The 22494-nt window shown below is 39.9% G+C and overlaps 1 protein-coding gene across 1 annotated transcript in view; it reads right to left on the bottom strand.

The window, feature by feature from the left end:
- usp6nl (USP6 N-terminal like) overlaps positions 1–22477 on the bottom strand; it is an 86550-nt gene extending 64073 nt beyond the window's left edge. Inside the window, exon 1 of the mRNA XM_046072696.1 lies at positions 22368–22477. Coding sequence (XP_045928652.1) covers positions 22368–22371 — 4 coding nt within the window. The 5' untranslated portion in view covers positions 22372–22477. The remainder of the gene's footprint in view (positions 1–22367) is intronic.
- Positions 22478–22494: the final 17 nt, after the last annotated feature.

The raw sequence follows: 22494 nt of genomic DNA, 5'->3' as shown, positions 1-22494 counted from the left end.
CTTTAGCAAAATGATAATCGTTTTCGTCGGAATTTACACAGAAAGAAAATTTGAGAGGCAGTGGAACAAAAGCCAGAGAGGCGGATTAAATAGAAGACTGTGAAATATTAGAGAAGAAGGCTTTGAAAAGGATACAAACAGCATGAGAAAAGACTCCTAAAGGAAACAACGATGCTTTATAAATCCTTATTGTCACAATTGCTCAGAATTAGTCAAGAACTGCTCCAATTATCACAACATGAAAGAATGAACATCTTTGCTGCCTGCCACAGCGTGTGAACGTCTTTGTTTCCACTTCAGCTCACTCAAAAGAAAATAATGACAATACCAACTACACTGTCATCTTTCTGGCACCATGTCGTAACTTCGGTCTCTCTTGTGCACTGCAAGAAAGTGGCAACACCAATTTTACACAGTACTCCTCTCCATAAGGCTCTCTATCTGCTTCGTCTTCCCACTCTGTCTCTCTAAAGGGGTTTGTTTCGGGTCAGAGATGGCTGGCAAAGGGACTCGCACACACACAAATCACACAGACATAACAGTGGTGTGAACACACACTCCTCTGTTGTCCTAATGGCAGCATTCTGTTGGAGGGGTGATTGAATTAGGCTGGGTGCTGATTGCTCGGCATATTGATTAATGCTGCCTGCTGCGCTCCAGTGCGTCGTGGCACTCAAGAGGCCTGCTGCTGAATGCCAATGAGACACTATGCACGGGAACAATAAGAACATGAACAACTCATAAGCAGATGCATGTCAGCTCATAATGTAGCTCACACTTATACTTAGTTTGGTGCAAACTTACATGTAAGGACAGACCAATAGCCGGTTTTGAAGCTAATGTTGATGTTTTTAGTCAAGCTGGCAATGTGGCTCTTGAGATAAAATTTGCTAGAGACGGTCAGGATCCCGAGAAGTTGAATCCTGAACACCACCACCAGGTCACAATTTCCACTTGTCCAACTATTTAATTTAATTACTTAGTCTTATGACAGAATACATTTAAAAATAATTTACAAATAACCATCAAGCTCAGCTGTATTTTGAGATTAATGCTAATATAACACACGACACTACCATGCTAATGTTAGCAAGATAGCATGCAAAACTCTTACAAGCTAACATGCAAAAGATTGCATGTTAAAATGGAAAATATTACAAACCAAAAAATGCCATATAAGTATCCACAAGTAGTTTTATATGCATGATAAAATACATGAGTACAGCTTGACCAAGGCCAATACAAATAGTACTTGAAAGTAAAGAAAAAAATTAAATAGTAAATTGATAAATGTGAGGAACTGCAGTTGGGTTATAAACTCTGTGGGTTTGGCACTATGAGAAAACCCTTCACAAGCAGTCATGTGATCCAGTGGTAATATAAAGATATGTATTACTGCAGCATTAAGGAGTAGCATGAAGTTGCAGTACCGGTAGCTGCATTTTCAGACCGCACTTCCAGGACTGGAAAAGCATTTGTAGGACCCTAGTTTTCCGTGACACTGCCAGCTAGCTAGCTAACTATGTTACTCTTAAAGGTGTTGACAGCCCCAAGAAGCCCCTTACCCTTACCGAGGTGAGTGCCTAACATAGACTGTATATAAGAAGTGGACGTAATCATCATGACGTCCCTCGTTGGTTTGTGGACTGCCTTATTGAAGCCTCGAGTTTGGCCGATAGGACGCTGCCATGTTAAGCTTTTGCAACCAGCGGCACCGGACGTGACCATTTTTGTACGAGACAGTGGAGCTAACAGCCGTGTGTGGCGCTAGCTAGCTTGCTTAGCTAGGTGCATTTGTAATTCACGTTAACTGTCATTTTAACAGGGCTGACAATTTTGTCTAGCGGGCTTAAAACTAAATGTAAGCGCCAGAGAAAGTGAACAGCCGACTCCTAATAAGCTTTTTTGACGGCGCTGGTTAAATTTACACAGTACCGAGGGTACAAGTCACCCTAGCCTGATTGCCATGGTAACTCATCAATAATAGATAATCCTGAACTGAAGCACACTCTACTTTATGGTCTATTTTCCTCTAAATGGGATCATAATTTACTAAATTACTGATCATGATGTAAACATCATGTTGTATTGAAGAAGACTTGAAACTAGCGATTGAGACCATAAACTCAACATCAAAGTGTTTACTGGGGTAATTATTCAGCTGAGAAGTAGGGTCATTTTATCATTATTTCTAATGGAACCGGACTTCTTTTTGCAACCAGAAGAGTCGCCCCCTGCTGGCCGTTCAATAGAATGCAGGTTTAAGGGACATACGCGTCTCAGACCGGAAGCTTCCCGCTTGGTGCCTAACCTAAGTCAGTGATAGTATGGATTTTAAACCTACAGCTGCACACTTTGGCCATTGCTAGCAGACAGGGTTAACCTCCTTGGTGTTGCCGTGCATGACCACCACCAATTCACTAGGTGGTGCAGTCACAAAAAACTAGGGTCCTAGAAATGCAGTATTAGGGCTGCGGGGGTCCTGGAAATGCAGCCTCCTGTACTGCAGCTATAGAGTATAGGCATTAATTTAGTCCAAATAACAAGAGTTGCATCTTTTGAATTGAATCAAGAATTAAATCTTTAGCAGAACAGGAATGTGTTGTTCGGTCACTAGGGAGCAGACTGGCTTCAAAACAAGATGACAGACTCGAATTAACAATATATTATCACATGTAGCAACATTATCCCACTGGAGACATGTTTCTGTTCCCCCGATGAAATAAGACCAGTTGTAGAGAGCTGAAGTGTCACATATTATTTAAACATTTTCAACACTGACAACAATAAAACACTGAACATGTCAACAACTAGCAGAAGTATCTGAATTCAAAGCATGTCACAAAAGCCCAATTCTCCTTGGAGACAATAAAGCCCCTAGTTTTGAGTCAGCAAAACCTTTGGGGGGGGTTCCCCAGAATGCCCTCCTCTTCTCCCTCCCTTTCCTCTCTCCTTCCTCTCCCAGCCGTGCGTCGTGCCACAGAGAGCGAGGGAATGGGAACGGACGGGAAAGAAAACACAGTGGAACAACATCACTGCTCCACCTCACACTTCCTGCCTGCCCTCCCCGTGTCATTTCCTGTTTGAAGTGTGCAGCTTTTTAACCAATCAGCTAGAGTTCCAGTGTCCTTCATGGCTAGTTACATGTCGTACTATGAAATGTTCCAATACCACCTGTCCTGCTTTATTCACGTCATTGCCCCTAACCCCACTTAAAACTTTATGCCAAAACGTGTATTTAAAAACTAATTCGACCTCCTGAAATGACCTCCTCGAGTGAAGCAAGGGTGTCTCTTTATGGGAGAATTAGTGATTAAATCGTGGGTTTTTGAAGGCCAATAAGGATATTTATGCCCACACTCAATATCATGCTAGAAATCTTCTTCTTTTAAGTAATATTTTAAAAAGTAGATGTAATTTAGAACACAAACTTAACCAAACTGATGATAAACTTATTTATTAAAAAAATATATATTCTGCAAATGAAATCAATTCAAAACTTGGCTTTTGAATTTCTAAGCCTTTATTTCAGGTAAAGGCCCTAACACAATATATCTGATAAATAACCTAATTGTGTATAATCAAACAAAGTGCATCATATCCATCGTAGCAGGTTTTGAGCATTACGGAGTAGAAAATATTTCCCAAGTTCACTCACAGTTTGGCTGACTATTGTGTATTTTGTCTGTGTTGAACCACAATGGTTTACGTTTATTTGTTGCATTTTTGTATGTGGTTTGTTTGGGGTTGCGCTGCCCCATAAAATGCAAACCGGGATTTGTAAACACAAGTCGTTGACTCGTAAGTGGCACTCTCGTGAGGTTAGAGACACGCCACAGCCATAATGGAATGGTTTGAGCTCTTTTTCACAGCTTACTATTTGTACTGTACTTTGAACTAATATTGTCTTTCTGTTTCTAAACTGGACCGAGAGTGTAAGGATAGAGGGTGTCGTGTGTGGTACAGACTGTAAAGCCCTCCAAGACAATCAATCCAAACTGCATTTTGTCATCATGGTGGTATGTTTCCCAAGCATAACTGCAATCAAATGTCAACATCTGTCTTAAAATACCCATAAAAACATCCTAATGCCTAATTGACCCTTCGCAAACCCTCGCCCCCCTTAGTGACTGTTGCTCAACAGCTGGGTAGTTCGTTATTACAATCATTAAAAAGCAGAACAGTAGGGCACTTTAACATTAAATTCAGTAGTAAGTTAGCTAGCATTAGCTAACTAACATTACATTAGAAACAACAGACAGCCAACATTTTCCTGGATTTGTTTTGGGTTTTGGAAAGTGAATAAATGGTACTTGTCGTTTCAACTTCTCTGGGTAGCCACTGTATTACTATTACAAGTGCCCCAGGAACAGCGTTTGACAATATCTTGGAAACATACAGCAAAAAAATAATTTTTTTTAAAAAAGCTAGAAAACGACTTCTTTTGCATTAGAGTCAATGGAGCGCAGCCATGAAAGTGTCAGAACTCAGTTACAGCAAGACCTATACTGCGCTGTGATTGGCCAGCTGCATATTTGGGGCGTGGCTTAGCGAAGGGTCAATAAGGCTCAGCACACTACTCTCAAAAGAGGACAGAGAGTTGCATGTTCCACATTTTGTTTAAAGTCTGATTAATTTTATTTGTATAGCCCAAAACCACAGAAAGACTAATCAATAATGAAAATAACTGTATATATAAAATATGGTTCCAGTTATTTCCTTCCTCCCAAGATTTGAATGGCAAGATAAACAGAAAATAAATAAAGGAGTGAATGTTCTAGAGTTCAAACAAAACACTCCAAACATAATAAGCCTAATAATAAGGCTAATATATCAGAAAACCAATAAATCAGTCTAACTCTGACCGGCACTCCACATTAAGGGCCAGGCCTCCCTCAGAGCTAACCTCTCCCAGGCCTGCATGACCCCGCCTCCCAGGAAACAGCCATGATGTTTACCACAAAGGTGGAAGATTCAATGGCTTCTATAGAGGGGCCTCAATAAACAGTGTGTGAATGCATGAATGTGTGTGTGTGTGTGTGTGTGCTGTATTGTTTACAAGGCGACAGTAAAATAAACAGCTGGTAAAGCAGCAGAGGGACCAGGGCCAGAGCAGAAGATGTGCGCAGAGGCAGGAGACAGCCAAAGATCTACGACAACACAGTCCTGGTGACTGCGGCACCGGCGTGGGAGTCAACGAATATTACCCACAATGCTCCATGCTCACCCTCGCTGTCTCAATCTCCCCCTCACACACCCACATAATAAGACACACGTGCATTCATACATCACACAGTCGATCAGGTGTATCCCACTTGACATTGGTCGATAGGGTATGTGTCGTTTATCACACGGTGACGGGCGGCGAGCTGTTTGTCACTGACTGCTGAGTGTGTGTGGTAGGGTGTGTGTGTGCTTTCTCCCTGGTCACTGGTTTACTGTAAAATGACTGCTCATGGTGGCTTTGGGAGGTAGCAAATGTGGTTTTCTGAGGGTTGATAAGATATTCTGTCAGTCATTAACACTTGATCTGATGAAACTGCAATGACATCATGCATCATGTTTTGGCAGGTTTGTATGTTTTATGCAACAGCCTGCCTTGTGTCTTATATGTGTGTTTTTCTAATCTCTATGAAAGGACCACTAAATCAAATTTGACTCTGTAACAGCATGTTGGCTGTACGATGGGAGCAAAATGGTACACATATTCAGTTTGGACATCCGGTACTTGTTTCAGCTTGGTATGCCCAACGAACCAAATAGTTGCTCTAATTTCAGTCTACGTATGTCATTGCACTTGTGTAACATACTCAGTTGTGTAACATACTGGAAGTTACAGAACAGGTTACGTAAAACTCACCTTATCTATGGATTCTTCTTTTGCATTGGGAAACAGTAGAACTTAGAAACTATAGTAAAACAGTAGAGCTGGAAAACAATTAAAAAAATATCTTCCCCCTAGAAGTAGATTTGTTCTGGACACGTGTCCCTGCTTTTTCTAAAACACTGTTACAGCAGGGCTCATGATGATAGATAACTAACTGCTTTGGCTAACATGACACAGTAACTTCCTGTGAGAAACGACTGCTAGCTGACTCAGGTGGGAACACATTTAAATTACCCTTAGCAAGACGGCACTAGAGCAGCAACTAACAGTTCTAACGTTTCCAAATAAATTAGAATTAATTATTTGAACATATAATTATGTTCCTTGTTTAACAGAAAACATAGAAATTACTTGGGTGAGAGGCGGGGTACCCTGGAGAGGTCGCCGGTTCATCACAGGGCAGCCACATAGAGACCATTCACACTCACATTCACACCTATAGGTCACCAATTAACCCATCAACCTGCATGTGTTTGGACTGTGGGAGGAAGCTGGAACTGGGCCACCGGGCCGCCCTAGAACTGAATCATTAATCTAAAACTTAATTAATCAGCAACTATTTTGATAATTGATTAATCATTTAATACATTTTTCAAGGTAAGATGCCACACATTTGTTGGTTTCAGTTTCTCAAATGTGAGGTTTTGCTGCTTTGTTTCATATGATAGATATCTTCGGGTTTCTGTTTGTTGGACATATGAGGCAATTTAAAGATCTTACTTTGGGCTCTAGAAAGTTGTGATGGCTGTTTTTCATCATTTTGTGATAAATCATTAGTCAATTAATTGAGAAAATAATCTGCAGAATAACTGACAATGAAAATAATCATTAGTTGCAGCCCTAATTTTGAATTCTAAAACCTACTGTTTAGTGTTTACATACATACATACATACAAATAAATTACACATTAATACATTCCTTGTTTTATATACCAAACTGTGACCTTGAAATGACGTAATATGTATCCAATGATTTGTCTGATTTTACATAATCTTAATCTCTATTATTTTCAATAACAAGAGCAAATTTAACTGGGTGGCACTGAGATGGAGCTAAGTGTAGCATGCAAACATGAAATCTGGGTGAATTCAGAAATGAAAAACACATTAAAAGCCATAGGGGCCCCACATTCAAACAGAGCAAAGCTTTCTTCATTGTACAAGATCCCATCTGTCTCAAGTCCAGATGACATTAAGTATTAATGGACTAAACTTTCTGAGCCGAAAACAGCAGCTCTTCTCTGCTCACCATGGCAACTAAATATTGAAATGTGAAGAGCTTGTGACGAGGCAAGAAAGAAATTAGTGTGGGTTGGTTTAAAATTTTCCTGGTGCAACTATCTTGCTTAACATATCTTTTGTAGATAACATTATATAGTATTTAGAATTATTCTTTCATTTATACACGTGTGCAAAGTGGAGTTTGTAGTCAGCACAGAGCAGCTTCTGGTCTTTATAAATGTTCCTCGGTTATATCGTCCTCTGGACAAAGTCAGTACTTGTTGGTTTAACAGTATTTCTTGAGTGAAGCCAGCTTACGAAAATGCAACAGCCAGAATATTTAAGATATAGGTACAGCAGTTCAAACTGAACTTGACCATGTCTGTGGACAGCCACAAAGCTCTGCATACTATAAACCTGATATGAAAGTCAAATCTTTTTATTTTGACTTGGGCTTCGGCTCGATAACGTAATTTTCTCTGTGTGTTGCCCTCTCCTTCCCTTATCTCTGCCAATGTTGTAAGCCCAACAAAGGTTCAAGTCACACCCCTGCACCTGAACGAAAAACTTAAAAAAAAACAAAAAAACAAAAAAACTACTTTTATGTGGTCTGCTGGTATACTGTCTAGAATATCAGGAAGAAAGAGGAAATATAAGCCACACCAACCCTCTTTAAATCCCAAGGGCCATTTTGAGCTGTATAATATAGCTGGAAAACTTGATAAAAGTGCAGCAGTATGGAAAACTTGCCCAGCGGCAGTGACATAACCAGAAGGCAGTATAAACCATGTTACCCATTTTCAGCTGCAACCAGTGGCAGCATCAGCAATGAAAAAGTTATCAAAACTGTTCTTCTTTGTTCCACTCACTAAGAGAAATCTATCCATCCCATCATAAATCTATTACTAAAGCCCTGCAACTACAAACTTTGCATAGAGGCAATTGTATGTTTGAATGCATTACAATAAGTTTATTGGAATGATATCTTTACAATTAAAAAAAAACAAGAAGTGGACTCTTTACCTTCTTCATAAAATGTAACTCCTGTTGAAACAGACTTTGGGGTGGAACATAAATAGTAGAAATCAAAGGTTTCAGTCAAGGATAGAATAGATAGAAAGGGGTATAACTTTTATTAGCCCTTTTCCACTGCAGGAAGTTTATGAAAGTACTCATTGTCACAGGTTCTTTTGTTTACACTGTTCTCCGCCCATTTGGGCTAGGACTTGTGACTAAATCCAACTTCCAGGTACTTTGAGGGGTTGCCGGCGGTGCTATCAATCACAATTTTGTCGAGCAGATGTGTCGTCACATCACAACAAGGGTAACTACAACAAATATAGTAGCAAACACAATAAGTGTCAACCAGGATATCCAACAGTGGAGAAAGCTTGTTGGTTTGGGTAACCGGTCAGAATCAGGCATGCCGTGAATTATCTGTTGGCCATTTTTACTGGTCCCAGCTTCTTAAGTGTGAATATTAGCTTTTTTTCACCCTTAATGATGGTAAATTAAGTATCTTGGGGTTTGAGAATGTTGGACAGACAAAAAAAATCATCATTTTAATGACCAAACGATAAAACAATTAATTGAGAATATCCAGTTACGGGAAACCCCAACAGTACAGGTTGGTAAGATCCTGTAATGAAAAAGATTCACACCTACTAATGCAGGATGAGGTCAGCATTAAAGACTCACTGTTTTCTGGGGAGTTAAGGTGTCAATTTTACTGTTTCGATTCACTGATTCCAAGGATCATATTACTTTCCTAATGTGAATGCAACATTTGTAACATGCCACAATTCTCTCTTACAGCTTAAATATTCAGTACAAACACTGACAAAACACTACACAACAATCCTTTTGATTTAATGACCACCAAAGCAGGACTGAATCAATCAAACTGCATCTCAAATACTGAACCAGATGACGATGACTGGAACAGATCTAGTTTCTAATGAAGGTCCCGTCTATGGAGAACCTAACAAATACCTATGTTATGTGCATGTGAGGATGTTCAGGTATGTGATTTACCAGGGTGTGTGTGTCTATCAGTAACCGTATAATAGGGATGAAACGATTACCGGTTTAATGATAAAGCGTGGTAAAATTCCAGACTATTATTACCATACTCATTTTAATTACCAGGATAATCAGGTTCAGTTACTGCGCTATTATTAACCCGCGGCAAATACTGTCCAGCATCAACCAAAGTTAGCGACAGTCGATAACTGCGCGCATGCGCAGTATGCAATGACGGTCAATGACAACACGGCGGAAGACAGCGCTGAAGTCTGGTCGTATTTTAGTTTTTATGAGAGCGCTAAGGGAAACTTGATAGAAGAAAATTTCCTTATAGTGAACACAGGGTGAGTTAACTTCTAGCTTTAGTTTGTCTGTCTGACTTACTAACAGCTTGTTAACTGAAGCTCTCAGTGTTAGCTGTGCTTGTAAAAACGCTACACGTTGTTCTGCTGCTGTGTGCGTCGTGTGTCAGCAGACGACATGAGAACACGTTAGTCAACCAACCAGCATATCTTGTTCATTTTAAATCCAGCAGCAATCAAATTAGTTGTAAAAGTGTCAGAACAGGGGAATCGCTACACTCTGCTCTGTATTTATGTCAGTTGTTGGGCTCATAGCAGTTACTATCACCGTCTTCTAAAGTCTTTTTTTCATGTAATTCTGCACGGGGTCATTGCATGACCTACATAATATAAAATATAAAATCTTGATGATGCACACTTAGATGATTTTCATGTTTACAAACAGTATTGGCTGTTATTTTATTGTTTATTATTCGTAGTTTTCAATTTAAAACTTGTTGAAATGGTTTCACTGTGTGTATCAGTAAACTTTAATCTTTTTTGCGGCACAGTTTTACATTACCCTGATGATACTGATAACCTAATCATTTTGGTCACAATAATTGTGATATTAAATTTTCATACCGTTTCATTCAGTATAATATTAAATATCTCACTGGTTACTTCAGCATGTAGAGGCAGCTGCCCTGAGGACAGGGTCTGTGGATCCATTTCCTACTGCTGCCCTGTTTACTGGGAGATGTAATCATATTCCAGCAAAAGGCTTCCTTCCTGTAACCCCCCTCCTATAACTCAACACAGGCTCCCTGTCACCACAAACATGACATCCGAGCATCACTCACCGCTGCAAGGAAAGGCCAGAAAATTGTGAGAAGGAAGGTGGAAGGACTGCATTCCACCACACAACTGGCATCACATCACACAGTTACTAACCTTCAATCGTCATGAAACTCACATTGGCAAAAACTGAAACAAAACAGGGAGGTGGAACGTGGTGGTAAAACAGACAGAAAAAGGAGGACGGAGCAGACTGAAAACAGGAGATGAAAGTGAAAGAGATGGAGGAGACAACATAATTTCTAACAGCATTGAAATAAACATAACTTGCTTTCAAGTGAAAACCTCTTGAGTTCAGTTCTATTCCCAGTGTGCAAAAACTGTCCTTTTAAAATGTGGCAGTGTGATAAAGCTGCACAAGGCCACGTTATCCTTTTGAGAAAGTACACTATACAGCATCCTACCCCTACGAAGTGACATGATTTCACATCTCTGTGTTCACCCAAAATTAAATGCTGGCATTGGTCGCTCTAGTAAAAAAGTGATGAATCAAAACTGTCCAATTTCAGGGGCCTTGTACTTAAATGGGTCCAAACTGCTGAAGCGTCAGTTTCTGCATCGTAAGATGAAGGCTTCGGAGGATGGAAGGCTAGTGGTCTGAATCTTTTCCAAATGGGACAGTGTAAACAGAGAGTTTCCAAAAAGCACCATAGCAAATTCCCGCTTTTCATTCCAATCTCATAAATTTTTTGGATACTGAAGACCACAAAAGATAGTCCTAATTGAAACTGGACTGGCCCATTATGATGTATTTGGTCTTGAAATGTGGACTACGAAGGCAAAATGGAAATTTGAACAGAGACACAGCAAGCCTCCTAAACAGCGACCGGGCAATTCAGAGAAAGTTTGAACAACAAAATCATCAGATCTGCGGCCTCTCGTGTTCGTTGCATGACACTTGCATACATAAAAAAACATGCTGTGTGTGGGTTTTTTTTTTGACATTGTGAGATTTGTTGGTAGTAAATGGAGCATACCTGTATTTTTTTAAACTTAAGTTTATTTATTTTTTTTTAGGGGCGTGCATCTTCACTGGTCTCACGATTCGATTACGATTATCAGGTCAACGATTCGATATCTTGTACATCTATCTTGATGTATTTTTCTCAATGTGTGACTATTTGGTACTTTTAAAGCAAAGTATTTGTAACAATCAAAACAAGTAGGTAGTAATGAAATGCAGCAATTTAATGTTACATCATATAAATGTAGCTAACACTGCATTGCATCGTTATCGTGCAGCGTTATTACTGACTTCTGTTGCTGCTGTTATTAGTATAAAGCCAGATGAGGGTTGAACTACGCACTTAATGCTCCAGCCAAACCATGTTCACTCCACCTTAATATCTGTTCATTTTTTTTGTCTCGTCTAGTGTAGTTACATTTGTGTCTAGTCTTGAATGTTAATTATTCCAATCCTGTATTGAGCACCATGGGCCTTGAGAAACGGCATTTTGTTCATTTGTGGATGAATGACAACTAAGGAAATTGAGCTAGCAGCCAAAAAACATCCTGCTCAGCTTCCAGACCGCAGTCTGAAGAGGAGATGTTAGCTAGCGCTAACGACCTTCACTTTCCAATAGTTGGAAAACGACAGACAGACTTTAATAAACAGACACACTGTGACCTACACTGTACATTTACTGCCACACTGAAACGTAGCGCTCATGTTTTCCTCTGCTCCGCTCGCTTTCACCGTTACTTTCTGCCGGAGCTGCACTTCCGCATTTCCGAGTTCCGCCTTTTTAGTTTTGTCAACATTAAGTTATCAATTAACATCTAGATAATCGATTACAAATATTGACATTTGTAAATCAATTCAGAATCATCCAAGTCCGCATCGCAATATATCTAAAAATCAATATTTTCCACACCCCTACTTGAAATGTAATCCCAGAAACACTAAAGCACGGTTTACAAGATGGTTAGCAGCAATCATGGTTTGTGGTAAAACATGTTAAATCACTTGTATAGACCTTTAAAGTTCACATTTTTTCAAATTGCTGCCATTTGCAGCTGGACTCCAGCAGCCATCAAACAAAGCTGTGTCATGAAAATGGGAAGCAATAGTGTGAAGAGAACTAATCAATTCTTCTTTGATTGTTTCTGCTCTATAGTGAATGTTTTCCATTTTGCCAGCTTCTGCTTTGGAGGTATATGAAATCTGTGTGTCATGCCGATAGAGCGACCAGTGAAACAAATTGAATTGTGGGTAATAAAGCAGGAGAAGTCAGAGTAAAAAACACATTAAGTAGTATTCTGGGAGTAAACATCAGAGACTTGATCACCATTTTGCTACTGAAAATACAGTGTTCATCTGCGGTGTTAATGTCACACTAGAGACAGCCTCCACTACCACAACGCCCGCCTCATTTCCTTTCTGCGGGAGACCTTAGATGTGGATCTGACACAGTAGCATTAAAGAAAACAGCATGCCATCTGTCATAAAATCTGGACTAATTTTAATACTTAATTTCTATTGAAGTTCAAATTCACAGCATGCTCAGGTTGGTATAGCCATTAAGTAGAGGCTCATAAACCTGCCCAACCTGTGTTACAACAACAAACCAAAACAGATTTCTTTCCTCAGCTCAAATAAAAAAATACCAATCTTTCTAGTAGTTAGCCTTGAGTCATTCTGTGGGCAGAGAGGCTCTAACTTTGTGGAGCCTGTGTGAAGTCAGAAGACACATTTCACACCAGGAGATGTGTCATCATCACTTCAGGGCTTAAGGGTTTAAAAGGGAAAAAACAAACAACAAATGCTGCCTTCAAGTGCTGTCACACATGTAGCATTATCAACTGAGCAAACACGCACAAGGCAAAAAAGCAGGACACATGATTGAACCAATCTGAAACTTCCAGTACTGATTTAGTTCTATTATGCAACTACAGAAAACCAAATTACAGTTTTATTTCTTTAGCAATGTTATTATTTTCAGGTACTTGAACATGTACTGTATAGATAAAATTATGATTACCAAACTTAACAACAACAATGAAAATAACCATTTAGTTGCAGCCGTATTTAACAGGCCAATAAGAAAATAATATTGATCTTATCATCGTAATGCAATATGTTAGCCAAACGTAAAGTGGAAGCACACATTCATGGTAGATTGTAATGTGAATGTTACAATTTGCAACTGTACAGAGCAAAACATACCTCATAGTATTATAAACTGTTGTGTTGCATTGCTTCTCCCTATATAATAATGTTTATTTGTATTGTCACTGTTAAATAAAATAGATAAATGAATACTATGACAGTACAGCCATGCACTAAAGTTTTGATGTCATAATGATACTCCTTATTGATTTGTTTGTTGTGTGTTGGCTTGTCAATCTTACTGGATTTTAGCAAGTGGCTTCTATTGTGATGGCTGACATCCTGCTCATGGCCTCCTGCTTGATCTTGTCCATAGCATAAAGTAGGTACGCGCTACGTATTAGTTCATTGAAACTGCTCCAAATTCAGAATATAGCGGGTTTTATTTGGATTGGAATCACACATCATCCCCCACACCAAATGGGTTGCACACCACATTGATGGAAGCAAAGCGCGTCCATCAAAGTGGTGCTTAAACGCAGTGCTACTTTCAGCCCGAACACCCACTGAGAGCTATTTAGAAGGCAATGTCTTGGGCGGAGAATGACATACACTGCATGGACACATTAGCACCACTAGCTGTCATCTACCCTATGTAATTAACATAATAGTGGGAATAGGTAGCTTACAGTCGTGGAAAAGAGTTAATAACACTCTCCCTTCCCAAAAGAACTATAGCCTTTGCAACAGAACTTCTCTGTGGCTAACTATAGAAAGTCTCCGCTTGTGTTGAGCAGCTTCCAGGTTCGAATGTGGGCAACTGTATGATTGTAAACCAGGTTGTAACTGGAAAAAGAACCTGCATGCTCAGGCAACTTTTTTCAGGTCTAGTAAGCATAAAGACCTAGCTGTGTGCTTCGTGGCTACGCTAACAATGCTAAAGTCCAGCAGATGGTGGCCAGATGAGGCTTTCAAGAGGAGATTATTATCCTGCACCACACTGAGCAGGCCACCCAATGACATCAGTCTTCCTCTGACAGGGAGAGATGAAGAGGGTGTGTGTGTGTGTGTGTGTGTGTGTATGTGTGTGTCTGTGTGTGTCTGTGTGTGTGTGTGTGTGTGTGTGTGTGCGTGTGCGCGCTGGAATAAGTGAAGGACAGGTGAACAGATTGGAGCCAATTGTCCATGCCTGCACACTTACGCTGCCTTGAAGTGCTCCCTTAAAAAACTCTTACTTAGAAGTTGTAAAGTATGACTTGCATTATATTTCAGTGCTTTTTAATAACAACATTGACCCTTAAGAAAGGTAATTTTAGGGTAGGGTTTTCTTATTTTAGAAACAGATTGGCAATAGAAACAGAAAATACATTTAGAACTTGCATTTTAAGTGATTTATCAGTTATCAGTATATATTTGATGTATAAAAGTTTTATATAGGACCAGGCACTAATGAATATTTATAAAATGTAAATGTCCCACCTTGGCAATCTGGATATATGGAAAAGTTGACTTTTCCAAACTACATTTGCCAATTTGTGGGGCTGTTCTTCTGTGTTTAATTCAGGTAGTAACAATGAAAGGTGAAGAAATGGATGACTGGTAAGTGAGACATAAAGCAGCAAGGCTATTTAATACTGACTGACCATTGCATAATCAGGTTTGGTAAAGAAAATGATGGTGATCAAGAGTGATTCTGTTAAATTTAACTGTACATAGACAATAGTTTCATACGTCGATGTCAGTGGTTGTTGTCATTCTTTTGTATGAGAAATGATATGTTAATACTATATTGTATCTTTTATTTTATTTTTTTAGTATTTATGAATGTAATACTTATTTTAGATTTTTTTTATTCTTATTATTGTAATTTCTCATTAGTGGCTGTTTGACTTGTGACACATCATTAAAAGCAATGCAGTGAATGCTTTATCACAGATTTGTTGTTATACAGGAAAAATACGACAGCGTATTAGGTCCATTGTAGGTATGAAAATATTTGTTTTATAACCTACAATGGCCCTAATACGCCGTATAGGCCTCCACAGGAAGAAACACAATATAAAGGAGGAACATATTAACAACATTAGAGCTTCTTCCTCTTTCCTCGTCTTCTTTCCCTCCATTTATATCCACAGATGACACATTGAACAGCTGCTACCGACAGAAACTCTGAGTCTTTGTAGAGCCATTATCCTCCTTCAACTAACAACACCAATAAAAAGTTACATAGCTTGCATGTCTCTTCCTCATTTGTCTTCAATCTCCTCTCTTTCCACTGTTATCACTCTGCTCTGAATCCATTTCCTCCGACAGTGCCGTTCTGTGGGGACAAGCTGGGAGTAATTTTGCTAAAGGCAGACAGAACCGCAGCATATTATTAGCAGATACAATGACTGTGCGCTGTTGGGGCAAACAGCTTCTTCCATTCACAGACCATATTATTTGTCACATCATGTCCAGCCTAAAGGGATGCAAGCATGTTTTTATTGGACAGAACATCTAATAATGCTTTGTCCCTGAGACACCTGTACAGAAGGATATGTTTATTTATTTATGAATTTATAGTGGTAAATAAGTAATGAAAGTAAAACATGTGGTCGTGACAATACTTATTAAATTTTATGAATACACTGGCCACATTGTGTATATGAGCTACGTCTCAGAGCATTTACACAAGCAAGCTCGTCGATGTTTGTGCATGTGTATATGCAGATTATGTACTAAACGTGTAGGTGCATGTTTGGGGGAAATCTGATTGTGTAGCACTATACTACACCTCATATGATTATTCAATGTCTCTGGTGTCATTAAGAGTAAATAGGTGATTATGCACATTATTAATACTTATTAGATGATTTGACTTTAATGAGGAACTTCCAAAACTGCTTTTTTTTAACTTTCTGGTGTTTCAGGGATAATCTCTGCACTCTTGTACAGATGTGCAGGTGTTATCATGATTAACAAATGACCTTGTTCAATTGCAGTTGTTCAGTAGTCTCAGAGTCATGATTTTCTCATATTCCACGAATAGAACTTGAGTTTAATTTCCAGCTGTGAGTTGTTTCACACCCAGGATGTCCTTGCTGTGAGGAAATAGCGTTAACCACTGTGCTGCACCTTCACTTTTATTTCACAAAATGAAAACTAAAATAACAAAAGACTTGGGGTTGAATCACAATCAAATAAAAAGCACTGCACCAAGAGAGTGCAAATAGGGCTTAAAAATTAACTTAAAAAAGGCATAATCAAAGCAAAAATTCAGGCTTATTCAGGCTACTAAAAACACTTAAAACATAACATAAAAAGCCTGATTAAAAAACAGGGCAGTCCAACAGAAGAGGGAGAAGAAAAGTTGTTTTCAAGTTAAGTTTCACCCAGGCCAGTATAACTGCAGGTTTTCTTTATTGTGTTTAGTGTATGTGAAAATTAACACAACGTTGTATTTGCTAGGAAGTGGGAAAAGTACTTCAAAATAAAACTGCAGTTCTGTAGATTCAATACATTTCAAAGGAAAGTTTGATCCCCTCAGAATAGACCTGTGGGTGCACTTTTGAGCCAGAACCACTGTCTTACGAGACTGCTTTCTACTTCACTGCCTTCAGGAACCTGATCCGACGACTTTCAAATAGGCTCGGGTTACACCATTGCTCAAAAAGCCCTAACTCAACCCAACTCAACTTGAGAACTATTGGCCAGTTTCTCTTCTACCATTTTTATCCAAAACTATCGAACCTGCATTCTTCAAACAGGTCTCAGAATTTCTCTCACGGAAGTACCTCCTAGATCCATATCAGTCTGGTTTTAAGAGTGGCCACTCTACTGAAACGGCTCTTCTGTCTGCAACAGAAGCCCTAAGGTCAGCTAAAGCTGCAGCCCAATCCTTGGTTCTTATCCTGCTTGACCTAACAGCTGCCTTTGACACAGTCAATCACAGGATCCTTCTATCCGCACTCTCAGCAATGGGCATCTCGAGTAAAGCACTCTTGTGGTTTGGGGCGTTCCCACAATGTTTTGTGGCAAGGACAATTATCCTCCTCCCACGGCCTCTCCACAGGGGAGCCGCAAGGCTCAGTGCTAGGGCCTCTTCTCTTCTCAATTTACACCACCTCACTGGGGCCGATCATTCGCTCGCACAGCTTCTCTTACCACTGCTACGCAGACGATACGCAACTCTACCTAGGTTTGTACTTTTTTGTTAACTCTTACTTCTTTCCCTAGGTATTTACCCCATTGATGCGATATGTGCTTTCAGCTCTTACTAGTATTTATTGCTGCTCTTACTAGTATGTATTGTCAGTTGTAGATCTCGTGCTGTATCTGATGCTTTGTTGATGCTTGTTTGTTGTTTCTCAAATGTAAGTCGCTTTGGATAAAAGCGCCAAATGAGTAAATGTAAATGTTGACAGTAACCACAGTCAACATACAGATTAAGTACATTTCATATCTGTCTAGCATCTGAGTTCATGCTATTATTATCACATATCTATTATCATAAAATCTTGTCCTGCTTTGTGTTTGTACCACAAACAGACCCTACCAGGGTTCACTTGCAAAGTGGAATGAGACCCACTTCCGTCTGGTTGTCCAGTTGTTCCAATGTTCAAATGAAAGCTTTCATACCAGCCTAAAACTCACTACTACTACTACTTATATCATTTCTCACTTTGCTGCAAACCTGGAAGCCCTCCAGGGACCCTGAGGGACCCCATACCCCACTTTGAGAACCACACAGCAGCACCGTACCTACAGTGAAGGTCTGTTTAATGAAAATAGAGTAAAGTGAATGTACAGCAGCACAAAGATGAACCAAATTCTTTTCTTTCTGTCCCCTCTTTTCTCTTTTCCTACAAATAATTCAGACCATCCTGAGTATGTCATCCATCCTCGTTAAGAGCCTCCTCAGAGGAAACTAACCCCGCCCTTCCCCCCGGCCCACAGCTGAGTGTGTGCGTGTGTACATGGGTGTTGTGTGCATTGAGGGGGGGTAATTAAGGTAATTAGCTCAGGATATCAAGATCGTCAACTATCTCCAGGCGAGAGAGTGAGTCTCATAGGTTGAGATAAATAATAAAACACAAGCCTTTCTCTCAGAGCACCGGCTGCTTAAAAAGCACATTCAAGTCACATTAAGACAACAATAACCACGTCTGTTCATCTCTTGTGTTTCCTTTGTGTCTGTTTGTGTATTTTGAGGACATTTTGCTCCATTTAAGTGGTTTATGGGGAGATTATGCTGGCAGATTCAATTTCATATAGTAAAAATTACATCTGAACACTTTAATGACTTTTGTTGATTGTTTTATCTTCTTTTTCATATTGTTTTGTTTGTCATACATGATGTTAATCATGTTTGACTTCATTTGACTTTCAGCAGATTGTAGCTGCAAGTTTTGCAAAGAACAAAACGACATCATTTCTCTTAGATTTTCAATATTTTTTGCCATTACACAACAGTGTATTGATTTTATGTATCATAAACACCAGGTTCCTTTGGTTGACACCCACACACACTTTGAAAGAGAGAGTGGCAGCTAGCGCATAAACTACCAAGCTGCTGGTGGTCTTTTCCCCGCTGTTACACAACTGAGCTCATCAATCAAGCCTTCCCCATTTTAGTCACTCACAATCAATCAGATCAACCACCTAACATCCCTTGACACACACAAACGCGCACACACACACACACACACACACACACACGTTTGTTTACGTGTATGTTTGGTGGAGTGTGCAAAGAAAAAGGCAGTAATCGGGTTAAACCTCTCAGCACTTCCTTCAGCAGTGTTTTCGTAATCCAATTCACTTCAAGTAAAGGCCTCACATGCGCTGGGTTGCCCTGGTAACCCAGTCCTGGTCCCAGCCCCCCGTCCTCCCCTATACAGATCCACAGCCTCAAAACTCTGCACAGCAGAGCAAACTCTGGAGAGGCAAACGGCACAGAGCGAGTCAACACTGCGGGCGGGAGGAAATGCTGGCTCCCAAACAATTCTTATTTGTGAATGAGAAATAAAGTCCCTTTCTTTCTATTTCCCACATGTCATTTAGCTTAACGGTGGACGTAGACTATATCAATATTGCCTGGGATATTGCCTATTATTGAAATATTTTTCTGGTGTTGTCAGGTGTTACAATTCAGGCATTTATAGCAACAATAGTGTCCAAGACATTATATTGTTATACACCGATATAAACTGACAATAATAATCTTTTCAGGCATTTACAGCAACAATAGTGGCCAACACATTATATTGTTATACACAGATATAAACTGACAATAATAATCTTTTTTTTAAAACGTCATAATAATGTGATTTTGTAAATGTTGCTAATATTTGCCTATAAACAGTTTCTCAACTGAGTTTCCATGAAATGTACTATATCATAATAGGTATAAATTGTTGTCTGGATATAAAATTAAGCCTCTTCCAAATATGCACCTCTTTATGTCAATGTAATGACAATTTCACATGCCGGCTTTCATGTCTTAAAAACATGACGACAATCTCACAAGGTCAGACTTTGTAACAGCTGTGAAGTTGTCAATCTGGCGGTAAATGTACAGGATCTCTGTGTAAAAAAGGGCTGTAGATAGCGGGAGAAAGAAGGGACAGGTGTCATCACTTTCATTTCATTTTCAACATTTTGTCAATGCTTGACAACCGGCCCGGACTGTAAGGGTGTCATACCATGATTACGTTCCATATCTAAATGATGCTTTCAGCACAGCATTGTAAATTGTTGCCACGACCTCAGTTCCCACACCGAACAGTCTGAGTCTGTGGAGAAAGTGAAGTCTCTGAGCCAGCCTAGCACCCACACAGATTTTCAACTTAGGCACTCCAGTGTTTCTTACATATAGACTTTACTTGGGCAAGCCGCCCAGGTACATTAACGGTGCCAAAGTGTATTTGCCGACAAGAACGGAGAGATGTTTTCTGGTATTACGCTACGAAATGTGGACACGGCGGATATTTTATAAGCATGGACCAGGTAAAGTAACAGTGAACTGGTGCTGTAATTTATTAATTTATCTCCTCCGAATACAGCGCGCCTGCTGCTGTGGAAACTGAATGGCGGGTGGAAAGATCCATAAGATCAGTTCTGTGTTTTTTCAGTGACTTTATTAAAAACATACTGCTGTGGGAGAAAGTCAGCAGAGCACAGACATTCAGGGAGCAAGAGAGAGAGACAGAAAGAGGCGGGGCAAGCCAGGGTGTTTGCAGTAAATGACCAGAGGTATGCAAGTGTGGGGAAAAGAAAACTGAAGGGAAAAGCAAATATCATTTTTTTTCTGTGATGGTCCAGGCTTGTCTGAATAAAGCTGGAACATTTGAGCAAAATTCACCAGTGTTTGAATGAAAAGCCACGACTTATACTAACAGATAGATGAAGCCAACAATGTTACATGTATTCTGTCTAAAAACAGGCTTTACATAGCACTGCAGAATTATTTCCTGGGTGTACCAATATACATTTATAGATCTACAGTGTTTTATTTTATACATTTTATATGTTACCGACCGTATTCTAATATACTTTTTATTATCTGTTATGTTCTCTGTGTATGTATAAAGGGACAATAAACTTTAATTTTGTTGCACAACCTTGTGTAAATTACCTTGATCCTCCTTGATGATTATTAAAAAATGTACTTTGAACTGCATGTTATGATTATTTAACATGTACTTTTGCATACATTGACCATATGATGACATCCATATCACCCAGTGTCATGTTCAGCAGAACACAGGACACACCCTCTCGCAGCTCTTCTGGTGCAGTGTGTGCGCGCGTGTATGGCGTTACACACATGTATGAACGTATGAGACATTAACAGAATGTACTGCAGCCTGGCCTCGGTGCATGACTCACACTGAGCCAACATGTGAGGCGTGCCATTACAGTACACACCAACATACAGTGGTGCAGGAGAGGAGCAGATAGCAGCGCACACACACATATATATAATACTGTAGATGGAGCTGATGAAGTGCACATCCCATATTTGCCCTCCCACCATGCTTTGCGGTGTGATTGATGAGTGATGGAGTGGTGAGGATTGCTGCACTTGCTCCGCTGTGCCATATGGTTCTGCCATTAGAGGGGAGCAGGGAGGAGCAGGTTGAAGGTGCAAAGGAAGGCAGCTATTCATGCTACATCTTAAAAAACGTATAAGTGCAATGTGCATGATTTCTGTGCAATACTGTTCCCACCAACCTGCAGATTACATATTAGACAAACATCTATTTTGATGTTCATGTACATGATGTTCAGTGGGAAATCGCCTCCACCCACAAGAAGTGATAAAACAAAACTGTTAATCTTAATGCAAAGTGTCTTCCAAAACACACCGGCCAGCCCAGCTTTAGAAAAGTCAAACACTGCTGTTGATTTCACCAAACAACTTGTGTCTTCAGCTGCAGTTCCTCTAATGTACTGGCTCCAAAAAACAACCTTCACTGTGATGACTTGACCTGAAACACCCAAAATCTCTCTTGAAACACACTCTTGAAAGTTCTGATTACTAGCGCACGTCAACTGATATCACTGCTTTAATCAAATGTCTCATTTTCATCTCTAGTCTCCGTCAGGTTGAAATGCAAATACAAATCACGAAAAGGTCTCCATGGTCGGAGGAGGGATGTGTTGGGGGATTGTTTCCTTGTTTGGCACGTATCTCAATCTATCACAGCAAGCCATGGTGGCTTTCAGCTTGTTTTTTGAGAACACAACTCCACCCAGAAATCCTACTCTTTGCACAAATATTGACTCACTGTTCAGTTTAAAACCTAACTTCAGAAGCCTCTAGGCAGCATCACAAATGCCATGAGTGTTTTCATGGTGTTTCATGCTTCCACTGGCACTGGACAGGTGTGTATTAAAAACAGGAAAAACCATAATCATACTACGATGGCACTTGTGAGACACAAAAACATACAATATTCCCATTTCCTGCAATTTGCATCACAAAAACAAAGCAGCCAAAGTGAAAGAGAGCAAACATGAACAGCCAGTTTTAGTAGATAAAAAAAAACCAGGAACTTACTCATGGTGGGAATCCAGGGGTGGGGGGCAGGGCGAGGCCCAGGTAGGGCGGGGCTTTGGGCAGGTGAGGTTATTCTCCACTGGGTCTTTCCTAGAGGCACTCATGACCTGAAGAGGAAACCAAAGTC

The sequence above is a fragment of the Micropterus dolomieu genome, linkage group LG16 (genome assembly GCF_021292245.1).
Source record: "Micropterus dolomieu isolate WLL.071019.BEF.003 ecotype Adirondacks linkage group LG16, ASM2129224v1, whole genome shotgun sequence".
Taxonomy (NCBI): Eukaryota; Metazoa; Chordata; class Actinopteri; order Centrarchiformes; family Centrarchidae; genus Micropterus; species Micropterus dolomieu.
This window is presented reverse-complemented; position numbering and strand designations above follow the sequence as displayed.